Source organism: Tachypleus tridentatus, chromosome 4 (genome assembly GCF_004210375.1).
Source record: "Tachypleus tridentatus isolate NWPU-2018 chromosome 4, ASM421037v1, whole genome shotgun sequence".
Lineage (NCBI taxonomy): Eukaryota > Metazoa > Arthropoda > Merostomata > Xiphosura > Limulidae > Tachypleus > Tachypleus tridentatus.
The window spans coordinates 71,654,159-71,671,799 of record NC_134828.1 but is presented as its reverse complement, the minus strand read 5'-3'; the positions used below and the strand labels follow the sequence as shown (position 1 = coordinate 71,671,799).

The window sequence follows — 17,641 nt, the reverse complement described above, 5'->3', positions numbered from 1 at the left end:
CCGCAACCCCCAGATTACGAGACGAGCCTTATATAACATTAGACAGCTCTAAAAAGTTAGTTTTACGCCTATTTGTTTGTGATACTTATAAGGTTAAATAACTAGACTAATAAACATATCCTATGTATAAAAGTCTTAAGAGTGATTTAATTTGATTCTTTCTTTGTTTGTTGTCTAGTAATAATAAATATTATTAGTTGTTCTAAAACGACACATTCTGTTGCATAAAACAAAAATAAAACTGTAGCAGTATATTTTCAAACATTTTCATTCCTCTTGATAGCTTGTATATTCCAAATGACTAAATCTATCGCACTGATACTTGTATTTAGTCATAATCTACTAATGTCCTTCTGTGGCCATCTTTAAAATTCCCACCAATCTTCGATTTCTTTTCTTTTATGGAATCTAAAATACTTTCCGTGATTATATTTATATTTATCAGATACTTTATACAGAGGTGCAGTATATTATACTAAATCCATTTATGAGCCCGCTATGTCTTTACAATCCATGTTGCTACAACCGCTCATGTGCTGTCTAACGACCTTGCACCTTGACAACAGACAAAATGTGTAATTTACGTTACGAAAGACTCCTTCGTAAGGCTGTAATGTTCAAAGCACATCTCGACTTCCTGCACGGTTTCCATAATTCATATAGTGTACAGAAACGACAGTTTCTCAGTGCCTGTTTCAATTGTCAGATCTCGTGGTAATCCATACAAGTTATATCTGGAAAGTTGGCAATTATAAACTCGTATGGAATAGTATGAATACCCATTAGGGTATTCAACATCTGAATTATTATGTCGTAGAAGTAACTTGTTAGCACTTGACTGTGTCGCTTAAATATACAGAAATTCTTCTAATTATGTTGTACACTTTTGTCTCGGGCAAGTAGACAGCGTTTGACACTGACTTTAGAGTTTGTGGATTTTTGTTTATTACAAGACCTGCACTTTTCTTATAGAAGCTGTGATATGACTTATTATATGTCTTTTTCGGGATGGTACTAGTCTCTCAAGTTGATCCATATTCCTTTATTTCCGATTTCCGTTAATTACAATGAGCATTGAATTTGGAATTTCTCAATTCTCGAATGTATGAGTATTTTGTGTCAGAAAGGGCTGTTTCATATAATCTTAAATGCGATTAAATTTCGGCGGTACCTACAAAAAACAAAAGGCTAAATAATGCCAAAATATAGTTCTGATACACGCCATTTCTTCGCAGGCTGCGATTGTCATATGACTTGCTGATTTACGTAGTCAAATTCATATTCAGGTAAAGTACATAGCCCTCTACATACTAACTTCAACCTAACAGCCGTTTTATGCTAAAGTTTGTATAACTTAGCCATCTTCAATGGCTTCACTACCTAAATCGAATCTAAAAGACATCCTTTGATAACTTTTATAAATCTCGGTTAAATTCTGTACTAAAGCACTAAACCGATTTAACACTCAACTTAAAACTAATTTAACAAACGCATTGTGTTAACTTTTTTACTTCTCAATCTCCTACAATACTCTAATTGGTTTCAATAGGCGTTCTCTGATACCTTTCATGTTTCTCTCAGATTTCACTTCTTAAACTATTTATATTTATAAACTTTCTAAAGTATTCTTATATCATATTAGTCGTTCAAAATGAACTACCGTGGTTTTTGAAACATAATACTCCACGTTTCAGTTATAACATTCCAACTATTCCATATATTAATTATTTCTAATCTGATAATCATTGTAAGAACCTGTCGTACTCTTCAAAATTCCAAATATTCAAACATCAATCTTCTAGAAAGTCCAATTTTTCTCACCACGATAGTTAAGTTAATTTATAAAACACTTGATAACTGCAACAAGCCTTAAGACTAATCAACTGAAAAGGTTCACATATTTTAGCCATCTAACCTTTTTAATATTTCACAATCACGTCCCATGACCAGGCCAATGAAGAAAAATTTAGTGGAATTATTGCACTTATCAGACCAACGTAGAAATCTTTAAATGAATTATTACACTTACCAGACCGAAATAGGAAACTTTAAATGAATTATTACACTTGCCAGACTGAAGTAAACAACTTTAGTTAAATTATTGCACTTACTTGTCACAATGCACTGTTTAAATATCAATAAGTTTCTAGTTTCTTATATACAATAAATCACTCGTATATCAATCACAGTCCATAACCCAGATTAGCACGTTTGTTGGAAAATTTATTTAACATCATAATATCTTAAGAATGAACCTATTACACTTTTTTGAGTGCTTGAATTATTCTTCATAGTCGACATAAAATTATGTTTTTTTTAAACATTTCCTTCAGACAAAACAAAATATTAACATTTACTTAACTATTTTCCTCTATTGATGATAGTTTTTAATATTAAAAATTCATTTACTATTTTATCACAAGCGATATTGCATTTCAAACGTAAAGGACAAAAACAAAACTTAGGAAGAAGCTAAACAACAAAGTACACAATATAACTTAAAGTAACTTAATTATAAAACTATTCAACTAGCTATTTCTCATGGCTAAATATTTGTACACATTACAAAAAAATTAACTAATTGCTTCATTGTGAGCTACACAAGTTTACCAAAAAGAAGCGGTTACTGTTGGCTTATAAAATAACTGTTCATAGTTCTGCATTATTTAAAAGTCTGTATGTTATTTTCAGTTTAAACTCCATCTGTTCTTTAAATTTACGTGAAAAATAATTATTGACTTGGTAACAGAAATAGAACTTTCTAATAAAGAATTTTTTCACCAAATTTCTGAATAAGATTTAAGTCATGTTAGTTGTACTTTGTATTATGATAATTAGGTATTCTGCATCTGATTATTTCAAACATACTTCGAACTTTGTTTTACAGTCTTTTTGCATGAGAGATATTAACAAATATTATTGTCATTTTTCATTATCACAATCTTTACACTATACAAACTTTAGATTATCTCTAAAGGAATAAAACTTATAAATCACTTAATTTATAATTAATTATAAATTATAAATTTATAATTCTCAATATTAATTATATATTTTATTCAAATACTTAATTATTCAAAGACATCAACAAACCTTAGAATAATAAAGGAGGGCTGGCAAAATATGGCCGAAAAATGATTATTAGATTTCGAAGTAAAATAGTACATCTCTGAAATTCATAAAAATGGAATTTTTTTGACAGAAGTTTCATTTTGATGGTTGTAAACAGAAGTAAAACTATGAGCGTTCACATTTTGTTTAGAGATTGCTGTTATTGTGCACACAAAAATGCTTTTGTATAATCAAATAATATAAATGTAAAACAATCATTTTAACACATTTTACCACTAGCTACAAATAACTTTTACACATATTGTGATTTGAATCTATTTATAACTTGATTTTTTTAGATATTATTTCTGAAAAATAATACTAAAAACATAAAAAACATCGGGGATTGTGCGTCTTTTAACATAATGTCAAATCAACAATTTCTAATATTTTATCTAGCTTTTCAAAAATCATAAGTATTCACACAGTAATTTATGACATAAAATATTCATTCTTCACATATTGAGAATGATGAAAAATGAGTTTAAAGGTCAAGAAATTCGTGTGAGCATAACGGGACAAAACAGTACGGTGGACATGATGCAAGAGGTGAATTTGATTATTTAATAGTGTCCATGCATTTCTTCTTTGTTACACGTTTTATAATACAGGAATCGAATTTCATTTCATATATAGAAACTTTAAATCCCTCTTATGTATGTACTATGTATATTATGTTCACGCGGATTACTCGACACTTAAGACCATATTCCACCTTCAATTCTTCTCATATTATATCGCTTAGATATTTTATGTAATGAAGTACTTTATAAAGATAATTTATTTTGCAAAAACAAAAGTTGTTAAATCACTAGAAGCTGTGGATTGGACATAATGTTAAACGATGAGAAAAATCGGGAGTTTCTTTTCCCACTTTTCAGTGGTAAATTTCTTTGTCTTTTGAAGTAATGTACAAAAGATCGAGGAATAAACTGTAATTACAATATGTATATATTATGTATGAAGCGAATTTAATTTCTTTTGTAGAAACGTTAAATAGTCTAAATTAACATCTTATATCGTTAAGCTCACATTGGTATTTCTTCATTCCTCATCCCCAACGTCTGTGTGTTTGTGTGTTATTCTTATAGTAAAGCCACATCTGCTGAACCCACCGAGTGGAATCTAACCCCTGATTTTAGTGTTGTAAATCCGTAGACTTACTGTTGTACTAGCGGAGGACTACTCAGCTCGTATCGCCCCCAGGAGGCTCACCACTAAGTCAATGGGCTTAAAACGTTAACCACGATGGGCAGAGCACAGACAGCCCATTGCACGGTTCTGTAAAAACTCGTAATGCTTATATATTTTCACTCATCAGGTAGCACCGTATCAGAACACGTTTATATTAGAAGTAGCACAAACTGTACATCTGACATTAGAGTAAAGAACAAGGAAATTCGGAAGTTTTTTCTTTGCTACTTTTTTAGCATTACGTTACTTTTTTCAGGAAAAAACAATATAAAAACCAAAACTTTCAAATGGAATCATAATCTACATAAAATTATATTTTGTAACAGTGGTCAAATATGCTAAACTGACTTTCATGTTCATCTTATTTGCATATACAAAAATATCTTTATTCACAACACTTCAATATGTATATGTCTGTATGCTGTTCCCTTTGGCCCTGTTGAGCTGAAATTGTAGAAAAGGAAAAAAATCCATATTTGTCTATATATTGCAGTAGTTTATTAGTTGGATATTAACTTGGATAATCTTTCATCATTAATCTTGCCAGCCGTCCTTTGATATGACTCTTTAGGCCAATGACATGTGTATATTGGTTGAAAGAATCTGCCTCTAGGAGACGCTTTGAACCTTTTCTTTTTTTTTTTTGAATTTCGCGCAAAGCTACTCAAGGGCTATCTGCGCTAGCCGTCCCTAATTTTGTAGTGTAAGACTAGACTGAAGGCAGCTAGTCATCATCACTCAGCGCCAACTCTTGAGCTACTCTTTTACCAACAAATGGTGGGATTGACCGTCAGATTATAACGCCCCCACGGCTGAAAGAGTGAGTATGTTTGGGGCTACGGGATGCGAACCCGCGACCCTCAGATTACGAGTCGCACGCCTTAACCCACCTGGCCATGCCGGGCCGAACCTTTTCTTTGTCATCTCGTTTCAGTTCTTATAATACTTAATAAAGTACCCTTCAGATGTTTTAGGAAATATTTGTTCCATATTCGGAACATATTTTCCATGTTGAAGGAATTGTTATTAGGATATTTGCAACAAAATAAATTATAGCGATAAAAAAATTCTTACCACGTCTATTAGCTGTTGTAGAGTAAGTCCAAAAGTAAGTATTAGAGGTTCTGATTCATTCGCCACAGGTCGTTCCATAGCATTGTAGTTGTCGAGAAGTTGGTTCAAAAGTCGCCTTTCATGTTTCCCCTGGGAAGAACCTGAAAAAAATAACATATTATGTAATATGCATGTTTCTTACACAGTCTTTAAAACATGTGTTTTTGTCAAAGCTTCACACATTTCTTACTTGCTTTGCCTGACAAATCTTGTTAAACGAACATTTTGTAACAAGTAACGTTTCGGTAACAAATATTCTTGTGTTTAACAATCAGTCTCGCGCTGCCCTGTAAGAAGTTTCTTATATTTTCTTGAGTGTTTTTCCATACATCGATAATTAGTTTTAAAAAATTGGAAAAATGACGTTATTTGAAGGTAAGTTTCATAAAACTAAAGTCTGCAATGCTAAATAATATGTTAACGTGCTCTTCTATATAATTTAAGTTATAAACAAGTCTAATTATTGCAAACAGAATCTTAAAATTCATCCGACGTGATAAATAAATTTTTCAAACTAAATTATCAAGACTGCCATCAATATTTCAAGTATTTTTAATTCTCAACTGAAGAAACAGATACACTTTTAAAAACAGAACTCGTACTCTTGTTACATGTTATAATAGGTTTCTCAGTTCTTAAAACAAACTGTATTTTAAATTACAACAATAAAATTATTACATTGCTCTGTGAGATTAGTGATTTCGTCATAGTAATATATACAATAAAATTACTTCCACTTTCTTCTATTTGTTGTTCGTAGGACATTTCACATTATTTATCGTTTACAGAAAGAAATACTAAGAATTACAAAATCGTCAGTATCATTTATAAAAGACAAATTACCTATTGTAAAACATTATTATCACTTGTAAAAGAAATATTATCAGATATAAAAACAGTATTATTCTTTATAAAATCATCACTACCATTCAAAAAGGCCTAGCATGGCCAGGTGGTTATGGCACTCGACTAGTAATCCCCGTTACATCAAACATGCTCGCTCTTTCAGCCGTGAGAGCGTTATAATGTGACGGTCAATCCCACTATTTGTTGGTAAAAGAGTAGCCCAAGAGTTGATAGTGTATAGTTATGACTAGCTGCTTTCCCTCTGCTCTTACACTGCTAAAGTATGGACGGCTATCGCAGATAGACCTCGTGCAGCTTTGCGCAAAATTCAAAACAAACCAAACCATTCAAAAAAGATAAATTACCGATTATAAAATAATATTATCACTTATAAAAAGAACACTATTATCTATGTAAGAAAATATTATTGTGTGAAAAACCCCAGTGGTACATCTGTAAGCCTGAGAACTTACACTTACGACAGAAAGTGTTCGTGCCCCTGCGTCCCGAGTGTTTTTTTGCTCATAACTTAAAAAGTATCACGAGTAGGCTAATAGAAGTATGGTATATTATAAATATTATAGTAACACACATCTACTTAAATTTTTATGTAAATTAAACGACAAATAAACTGTTTATAAATAAATAACCAAAAATAGCAGGAGCAGAAAGTGTTCATACATTTCAGAACATGTAAAAAAACTGATATTCCCACAAATATTTTGTTTAGTTTGGAGAATAAACTACATTATACCATTCCAGAACTAGACACTGGGTTCATAATTATTGGAATTTATCCAGCAAAAAATGTACTTCCGGCAACTGAGCGCCGTCTCCGACATTATCTGCTTGGTCATCATGGCGAACAGGAAACAACTGTCCAGTGATTTAAAAAACCAAATTATTGTAAACTACAAGTCTCATGTATCTCTTTCCGGTATTGCTACACAACTTAATGTACCGAAATATATCGTTCAAAGCATAATTGCCAAGTTTAAGTTTACAGGATCAACTGCTAACCTCCCTCGTTTCGGACGCCCCACCAAAATTACAGAGAGAACCAAGAGGAAGGTTCTCAGAGAAGTTAGTGTTAATGACATACAGAAACTGATAGGGGAAACAGGGGTTGAAGTAAACACCTCTACAGTTACGAACATGTTACGCTCTTCTGGGTTCAAAGCATGCCGTCCTCGTAGAACTCCATATTTAAAACCTGTTCATTTAGAAGCACGGTTGAGGCATGCAAGAAAGCATGTAAATAAACCCTTTACTTATTGGACGAGTATTCTTTGGTCAGACGAGAGTAAAATCGAGCTTTTCGGCCACAATGATGTTCGCTATATTTTCCGTAAGAAGGGGGAACGAAATTTTCCAAAAAACACCGTCCCTAGAGTAAAACATAAAGGTGGCTCGATCATGCTATGGGATTCCTTCAGCTCTTCTGGTGTAGGCAGCTTTCACCGCGTCAACGGAATCATGAAAAAAGAAGAGTACGTTGATATATTAACCACTTATATCAAGAATGATGCTCGGAACTTGCGGCTTGGGCGTCGTTGGATCTTCCAGCACGACAATGACCCAAAGCACACATCGACGTATGTGCAATCCTGGTTGCAGAGGAACCATATAAGCGTTCTGGAGTGGTCATCGCAGTCACCCGATCGCAACCCAATTGAAAACCTTTGGCATGAGTTGAAGACCAGGGTTCATCAACGTCATTCGAAAAACTTGCAAGAGTTGGAGGCCTTCTGTAAAGAAGAATGGAAGGAAATACCAGTCGAGTACTGTCAAACGATCATGAAGAGCTATGAGGAGAGATTGCACCAAGTAATTCACATGAAAGGCTTCACAACTGACCATTAAAGTAGACGCACGAACACTTTCTGCCCCTCCTATGTTTGATTATTTGTTTATAAACAGTTTAGTTGTCGTTCAATTTACATAAAACTTTATGTAGATGTGTGTTAATATAATATTTATAATATACTCTACTTTAATTACCCTAATCATGATACATTTTAAATAACGAGAAAAAAACTACTCACGACGCAGGGGTACGAACACTTTCTGTCGTAACTGTGTAACACTAAAATTCGTGCTTCGATCCCTATGGTGAACTTTACAAAGACAAACAAGCGATTAATTATAAAAATAACATTATCAATCATAAAACGATTATAAATATTTATAATTAGAATATTACCAATTATAAAATAAATGAAACTACTGAATCAGTTGAATTGTATAATGGGTAAAAACGTACATTATATAATATTCAACACAAATCCTACTGACAGAATTAATAGAGAGGTAAACCAAAGTTCTCAATCTTAAAGGTTTTGTCATATTTTTGAAAATAAATCCTGATAATAATGATGGAGAAATTCCATAATTCTATACATTCTTCATAAAATCCACCAAATCTAGGTTCTATTCACTCCATTACACTATTCACTTTTCTTCTTATGCTTTGCTTAAACATTTTTGTTGAAATTTTGGAACTATTAGCTAGTGCTTCTGTTTGTTGTTGTTTTTGTTAAAAATCCTACTTTGTGAATCGAATAGTCTAACTATATATCTGATTCTGATCTGATAGCTTGGCGCGGTGTTATCATACTGGTTTGCTACACTAAAATAAAGGCTAAACTAACTAATGTTTTACACTACTGGACGTCACTCTCGACGTCAAAGTCACGTGTTCATCATCTTGAGGCACGCTACATGGAAACTACAAGTTACTGTATAGAATCCACGTCTCAACGCTCGTGGCAGTTGGTTGTGGAACACGTCAAGACTTCAGCTCTAAACTTTTGGCGAAGATATGTGGATGTTTTGTTTTTTTCTGTTTTTAACAAGAGGATATTAATAATTTGTCTTTTCACCTGAATTCGAAAAAATACCTCTTTATCCAGTGTACTTTCGAACAAGATCGAAATGTTTCTTTAGCGTTTTTAAATGTTGATACTAATATTCCAATATCCCAGAAGAAAAAAAAAATTTTATCCATAATTTGGTAAACCAATCAAAATATTTATGCACAGTTCCCAGCTGAAACATTAAAGAATTAGAACATGCTACCTTTCATTATAAAACCTTGTGGTTATGGCAATTATTTTTAAAAAATCGTAGTCTAGCACATTAGAGGGGCAGTTAAGACAGATTGGAACATATTTAGATAAGCGTAGATAACGCAAAAGGTAATATAACGGGACAGGCTTACTAAAGTAGGGGAAACTTAGAAGATAACATGGGAACTGATTGGTGAGTTCTAAGCATACCTGCCACTTTATGGATTTAGCGCTATTGCGCTTATCAGTTAATGAAAATTTAATGTTCTGGCATATTAATATTATAAATTGTAAGCTTTTAACATGAGTTCGTACGAAGCTGTTGTGTAATTGACTTATAATACTGTTTTCTTAAATGCACAAGTGCACACAAAAACACACTGTCTTGCTTGTACGTCACAAACTGGCCATCTTCTCATTGTTGGTAACTAATAACCTAAATCTTTAAAAATTATTTTCCTCCCAAACTGCTGAAACTGCATTTGCCATAGTGCTAGAGTCAACAAGACACATTATGATTTCTTTTTATTGCGACCACTTACTTTAACTTATAACATCTGTTTAGGTAATTTGTTTTTAAGTTCACGCTTAATAACTGAAAGTAAGTATTCGTACATTGTTAATAAAATATAGAGCAATTCAACTAATCTAAGTTATAAACAGATAACCAATTCAACTAATCTAAGTTATAAAAAGATAACTGCTCCGCCTCACTAAAGGTCTGCCATAATTTGGTGATTCTACTCGAAACCGGTGCATCGTAGTTCGAATCCTTTCATCGAACATGCTCCCTTTCAGGCGTGGTGTTATAACGTGTTACCAATCCAACTTTTCATTGGTAATAGAGAAGCTTCAGAGTTGATGAGGATGATGACTAACTGTTTTCCACTTAAATTATCTCTTCAGAATTAAGACAAGTAGCTTAAAGCGAACTTCAACAAACAATTATATTTAAAATAATATTGCAGCTAAGGTATATAAAAAGTAATTTAAGTTTAGCACAATAAATAAATTATATTATAAAACTAGATTTATTTAAAGATTCTAAGGTATACCGAGCAATTGGTTAATAACTAATGTAACTATTATTATGATGTTTGACTCGTATTTCACCTTATAGAACAAACAAGCAAAAGAAAGGTTTATGGTTGAAAGAAATTATAAATCTAATTTCTTGATCAGGAAAGCAACATTTATCTATGTCTTTGTCAATTTTAGGAATCTCATTATTTCTTCAATTTTTTGTCCCATTGGGCCTTGTTGGTTCCTCTGAGGCATCTTCTAATGTTGTTTATCACTAAAGCTTTCAGTTGTATCGTTTTATAATAAATGTTTGCTTACATTATATTTTGCATAGTGAACTGATATCTCGTATTGCTATATATATTATGTTTATGTGTATAAGAGTGCGTCACAGATAGATTGGGTTGTTGTACTTTACTTATTGTTAACATATTTTTATAATCGTTTTGATATTTTAAACGTCGAAATAAAGAGCCACCATGATATATATATATATATATATATATATCAGCAGGATTCAGTAGAAAACATTTATTAATAATCAACTTTAACGGGCACCACCACCGACACGTGGTTCTCAACAACGCTTTCAGGAAATACGTCAGAAAATCCTCGTTCAGTCAGCAGGCGTAATATTATTCTGACTTACAGAAAGGAAGGTTCTGAACATCTTGCTAAAGTGTAATAAAAACCAATAAAAATGTCATTCAATTACTCATCTTTCCTTCTTTTACAAGAAAAAAGTGGATTGTTCCTAAACCGTAATTTACGAGTTCGACGCCACCTTGCAACTCTTCTTTCTAATATTCGTCTTGATGTGTGTGTAATAGTTATATTTCTGTACATCTGTCACTCCCTATATTCACTGAACAGTTAATCGTAGGGAAAAATAAACATATGTATTGAAATGATTATTTTCAAGCGTACATTATGGGAATCTTATTCATTTTTCATATAATTCCTAAAATTTCATGTCGATATAAACATCTATCGGTCAGTCTTCTTATGTACTGAACAATCAATCTAAGAAAAACTTATTAAGAACACAAAAGAAACGAGACTTCCTATGTCGACTGATTGAAAAAAGCATTTCGAAGATCCGATTATAGATGGTACAAGCGCAAAAAGAGAACAACGTATTTGAGGACATGTTTGTTGTTGTTGAGTTTATATATACTTTTGTTTACTTTTTTATGTCCGTATTATATACATGCATGAGTTTGTTCTACCATGTAAAATAAAGTGATCTGAATTGAATTCAACAGCTCCCGTTTGACACTTCCTATAGAAATGACAACTGTGGAAAAGCGTTTTCTTTGGTAACAGTCTTTTCTTGCGCTCAGTAAAATGACAAGAAATGGTGGCACCTAACGGAACAAATCTCCGCGGTTACTTTGCGAACCTAAGTACTCTTTTGTGTCAGATGCACCCATTGCATCAAAATCCAAATAATTTATTGCAGTGAGTTTAATTTGCATAAAATCAAACGGAATGAAATTTTCGTTACTTAAATAATACACAGAACAACGTATACATTCTGATCCAAGGTATTAGGTTGACTGCACATTTTAATTTATTTATTCTTCACTATTTTAAGGAAATTTGTCGTCGAATTGTTTCAAAGGGCATCTGCTAGTTAAACCATATTCGAAATAGCTAAAATTTCCATTTATTATCAACTATAATATATACTACCAACAGAGTTCTTAATACGCACGACAGTCGACTCACAATCTGAGGGTCGCGGGTTCGAATTTCCGTCCCACCAAACGTGCTCGCTCTCTCAGTCGTATGGGCGTCATTATGTGACGGTCAATTCAGCTATTCGTTGGTAAAAGAGTAGTCTAAGAGATAGCGGTGGGTAGTGATGACTAGCTGCTTTCAATCTAGTCTTACACTGCTAAATTAGGCTAGCTCAGATAGCTCTCATGTAGCTTTTCACGTAATTCAAAAAACAAAAAAGAAACAAACAATTCTTAATATTCATTTGTTTGACTTACTCTTTCATATGCTCATGTTACTATTCATTTTTATATGATATAAGTAACTGTACTATAGTTATTTAAACCATAATCATATCACATAATTTCTAGAACGAAGTAAAACTTGAAGACATATAAAAGAGTCTAAACGCCCTATAAACATTTTCATAAATGGAATAGCTCGTTTGCTTGTTGTTAAATGCAACGTTACACAATGCACAATGAGCTTTCTACATACCATGGGTATGTAAACTCAATTTTTAGCATGTTAAGTCCTTAGATTTGCTGCTACGCCAAATTGAATAGCAAAGAAATTATGTAAAAGTTTTTGTGATTGATTTATTTTAGAATTAATCTCATAAAGACGAGAATACAAACTACAGAGAAATAATAATAAAAACATCGTATCTAAAGAGATTGTACCTCTAAAACTACCTTTTCTAAGAAAAATCAATTTCACCAGAGATACACGGAAATTCGTAAGTTTCATTTTTAAGAAAATGTCAACATAATTCAACATGTTTCTAGTTCTTATTATACGATACATACCTAAATCAATTTTCTTGTAAATTAACGTTTAAAACTAAGAGATTAGTTATTTGAATAAAATGTGTGTCATTGTGTAGTTTCATGCGACCGTTGTTCGAATGTTCTCTGTTAAATTAATGGTAGATTTACTTTAGTAACCCCCCAGTGGCTCAGCGGTATGTCTGCAGACTTACACCGCTAAAAACCAGGTTTCGATACTTGTGGTAAGCAGAGCACAAATAGTCCATTGTGTAGTTTTGTGCCTAATTCAAAACAACAACAACTTTAGTCAAAATGTAATTTTAAAGATCAATTGAATATATGATTTTTGACCTGCTGTACCTCAGAATATTTCACCAGCAAATTTTTAGCTATAATATTTCCTCAAAAATAAAGTCCATAGCCCATAAAACCTGAAGGGCGTGAAAAACGGCTATAAGACATGAAATTGCAAAGATCATCGGTCACTGACCAGAATAAGTGATGTTTACAGTAACTTTTGTGATGAGTCTTGTGAACTATGGGAATATTTGAATACCCTTTAACAAGTTCAAACGCTTCTAAATAAGATTTAATACATTGCCAAAACTCTGGTGAAATATCACTCTAGTAAGACGGATGGAACTTTGAACAGAATCAATTGAAATATTGAGTTTGTGTAATTTATTTACAGAAATAAAACTGAATAATGTAATTTATCTAAAACAGACGCAAAGAGCTTCTATACTCACCATAAAGAGATTCTATAACCACCATAAAGAGCTTCTATGCTCACCATAAATAGCTTCTATACCCACCATAAAGAGTTTTTACAACCACCATAAAGTTAATTATACTGAGTTTAATTACATAAAATTATTTAACAAGCTTAGTTCACAGTCCGAATAAACATAATATAATTTTTAAGGACAACAAGGAATACATTGATCCATTTCTGTTGTCCCATCCTTTACCCTCGGTGGACTCAGCCTGATGTGGCTTTGCTCTAAGAAAAACGCACACACACACCCATCATCCTCTAAGATAAATTAAAACTATTAAAAAATCTTAAAGCTGGTCTTTATCATTCATACAGTTATCAAGCTTTGTCTTAGACTCGCTTCATTTTACTGCCTCCAAAACATCTGAAGGCAACTAATTCCAGAGGTGAACCATTTGTTAGAAAAATACAAATGTCGTAGCTGAAGATGAATTATATCTTGCCAAAATTTATATTTTCCTCCCTAGCCGTTAAGTATGAAAATATCTGATGCAGCAACACTTTCAATTCTCTTTAGAACCCTAAAAATCTTAATCAGATCCCCTAACTCTTCTTTTTTCAAGAGAAAACAGTTTCAAAGATCACAATATCTCCTGATATGACAAACCCTCCATTCCAAGTACCATTATTATAATCTTCCTCTGAACTCTTTCCAACAATTTGATATTCTTCCTAAAATATGGAGCCAAAGACTGGATGCATTATTCCAAATGTGACCTAATCAGTGGCCTGTCTAATTAAAATATAATAGGCTTGTATTCAATATTTTTTAAATACAATCTATATTCCTATTTGCTCTACCACTACCAACATCACACTACTTGGATCACTTAAAAGACTGATAGTCCATTATACCAAAATCCCTTTCTTTCATGATATTGTTAGGGTTAATTCAATCCAAATTATACTTACGATTCAAATTATAACAACTCACATGCATTATCTTACATTTATTATTATTAACACCCATTTGCAATTTTTGTCCTAACTCACTAAAGGATCTACATTCTTTTGTAAGACACCAGCATTCTCTTTACAGCTAGCAAACTTATGTAATTTATTGACCATTCTTTCATCTATGTCTTTGAAGTAGATAAATCAAAAAGATCCTATAAGTCTGTGCCCCTAGGTACCCCACTTTTGACATTAAACTAGTTTGACTGAACTTCTTTTATAACAACCTTTTCCTTTCTTATATCCAACCTCTTTTCTATCCATTTAGTTAACGTATCCTCCACTTCTATAAAAACAATTTTTACATATGGCCCCTTATCAAATGCCTTTATGCACCAAATCTATGCCCATACCCTCATCTACATAAATAAGCAGTAACATTTTCAAAGAATATCGAAAGGTTTTGAAGGCAAGATTTCCCTTGGTGAAACCATGTTGCCTATCTAATAAACTTCTAAACTTTGTTGAATGACTTTCCAAAGCATCTTTTATTTGACTTTCCAAACCTTTTCACACAACTGATGTAATATTAATAGGCCTATAATTAATGGTAAAAGTTTATTACATCCCTTGAAATAAAAACAACATTGGCTAATTTACAATCCTTTGGTACCTGCCCACTATTCAAAGAGTTACAAAATATAGTAGCAAATGGCTCGCATATCTAATCCTTAGCCTCCTTCAAAACCCTTGGGGAAATACTACTTGGCTAAGAAGCCTTATCATTTTTTAATCTTCCAAATATTTTCTTGACAAACTTTGAATTAACAGCATCATATTGTCCGACTCTGCCTCCATTTATGAACTGTTCAAGATGAGGCATATTCTCTAAAAAAGTAGAATTTGATAACTCAACCATTTGACAGATATCAGACACAAGCCTTTTTTTATCATCCCTCAAGGGTCCGAGCTCATCCTAACATTTTGTTAACTCTTAATGTACTTTAAAAGTCCTTACTATTAACTCATCTTCATCTCTTTAGTACTCTATCGATATTGAATAACCCTGTATTTCTGTTATCAAAATCGTCTATGTTTAACCATGTTTTAGTTATTCCCATTATATAAAAATCTTCCATTCCTATCAGTGCTCTAAAGTCATCTATTTTATTTTTTATGCAGTAGTAACAACTGATTCTATCCTCAATTACTTCTATACTTATTTCCTACATCAAACTTTTCATCTTTTTGTTTCATTTAGTTTAACCTGAGCCTCACCACTTCCTAATCCTAGTTTAAATCTTTCCTTGCAACTGAGTTAATAGCCCTTACTAACAAGCCAGACCCGACACTATTTAAAATTAAAAAAAAACTCGATATAATGCCATGCTAATATCTGAACTAAACCTAAAACATCTTCTTCGAAAATCCATCCGTTATAAAACTTTATACACGATTTCACCGATTTCCACATTTTTAGATAAGTAATAGAAGTTAAACTTCTGTAATCTACAAACATATTCACACAAATAAACACAAGGCTATTAATGTATAGCCGTCCCAAATTTTGAACTTATAGACTGCGGAAAGGTCAACAGCACCCATCGCCAGTAGTGGAACTTTACTGTCGCTTTCAATAAGGAACCCTAAATATTAAAGTGCAGTTGTTTTTTAACATTAGGTCCCAAATTATAAATCCACGGAATAATAGTCCAAGCATGGTAACTATTAGTTGTTTTATAAACATCTATATGGAATAATAGTCCAAGCATGGTAACTATTAGTTGTTTTATAAACATCTATATGGAATAATAGTCCAAGCATGGTAACTATTAGTTGTTTTATAAACATCTATATGGAATCATTGTTTAAAAAATTGATACATGCGATTGTTAGAAAAGACAGTTCACTACAAAATTTTGAAGGGGGGTTAATCAAACTTCATTCAGTTATCTGTTAAATAGAAGGGGTTTAACCGTTTGCATTTTAACAATTACACCTATTTTGTACACGTAAATATTAAGTGAATACTCCTATTAGTTCGAAAACTTAAAAAAAGAAAACCTTTATATAAAAAGAATATGGAAGCTGTGATACAAAATGTGCCACAAAAAGTATGCCTAACCTTATATAATTTTTTACTTTTATCACAGTTGGCCATGAAATGATCTGTGTTGTGTAATTATAGTGAAGATACACCAAAGAAAAAAAAACAGTTTTATCGTTTGATAAGTGTCTGTTACTTAGATGCTCGAGGATTTTCTACAATGGCTTAATGGCCACAATTACATTTTTTATTGCGTAGGTAATCCATATAAAGGTTGTTTTTTTTTTGTCGAGCACTTAAACGACGGTTCACGGAAATCACCTGTTGAAATTTTTTCATTTTGACAGTTCTGGAGAAAAGGAAATGGAAGGATTCTAGTACTGATCTGATCATGTAAAAAACTGGAACAGTGGAAACGAGATAGAGGAAAATAAGAAGGAAACTGTGATTTGATGCAGTTGCATGTAAAAAAGGGGAAAATTCCTTTCCCAATTGTAATAATGTTTCAAGTTAAAGAAAGAACGTTGCGTGACTAACAACAATTAATCTCGGATTTAAAATTATTTATATACTTTAAAATAATACCAAAATCTTATTAAATTATCTTACCTTAATTATTTAAAGTTGTTTTGTTTTTACGTTATAATATCATCTAATAATAACGTATACTCGTACAGTGTGTGTGTTTTTCTTACAGCAAAGCCACATAGGGCTATCTGCTCAGCCCACCGAGGGGAATCGAACCCCTGATTATAGCGTTGTAAATCCGTATTTTTCTCTTTATTCATCCCACCTCGAAGAGGGGGTATAAACAAAAATACATGAAATAAAACACTAGTTAAATAATTAGCATATGGAAAGAAAACAATGCAAGATACCACCTTGCTAAAAAAATTACAACAAAAGGTATAAAATGTGTTAGAAAATATAAAAGAAGTAATAGTTAGCGGTAAGTATCTACATCAAATTACACCAAAAACATTAACAAAACAAAGCAAACTATGAAACACTTGTGATAAAAAAGAAAACTTGTCATGTTAGGATTTTGTTTACAAACCCGGTGAAAAAAAAAACT

The 17,641-nt window shown here is 32.3% G+C and overlaps 1 protein-coding gene across 4 annotated transcripts in view; it reads right to left on the bottom strand.

Moving 5' to 3' along the window:
- The window catches only part of LOC143249408 (neuronal acetylcholine receptor subunit alpha-7-like), an 88,943-nt gene that overhangs the window by 58,633 nt on the left and 12,669 nt on the right, over window positions 1–17,641 (bottom strand). For all 4 annotated transcript variants that reach the window (XM_076499206.1, XM_076499208.1, XM_076499204.1 and 1 more), the window contains exon 2: window positions 5,380–5,519. In XM_076499206.1, the coding sequence (XP_076355321.1) occupies window positions 5,380–5,519 (140 nt within the window). The remainder of the gene's footprint in view (window positions 1–5,379; window positions 5,520–17,641) is intronic.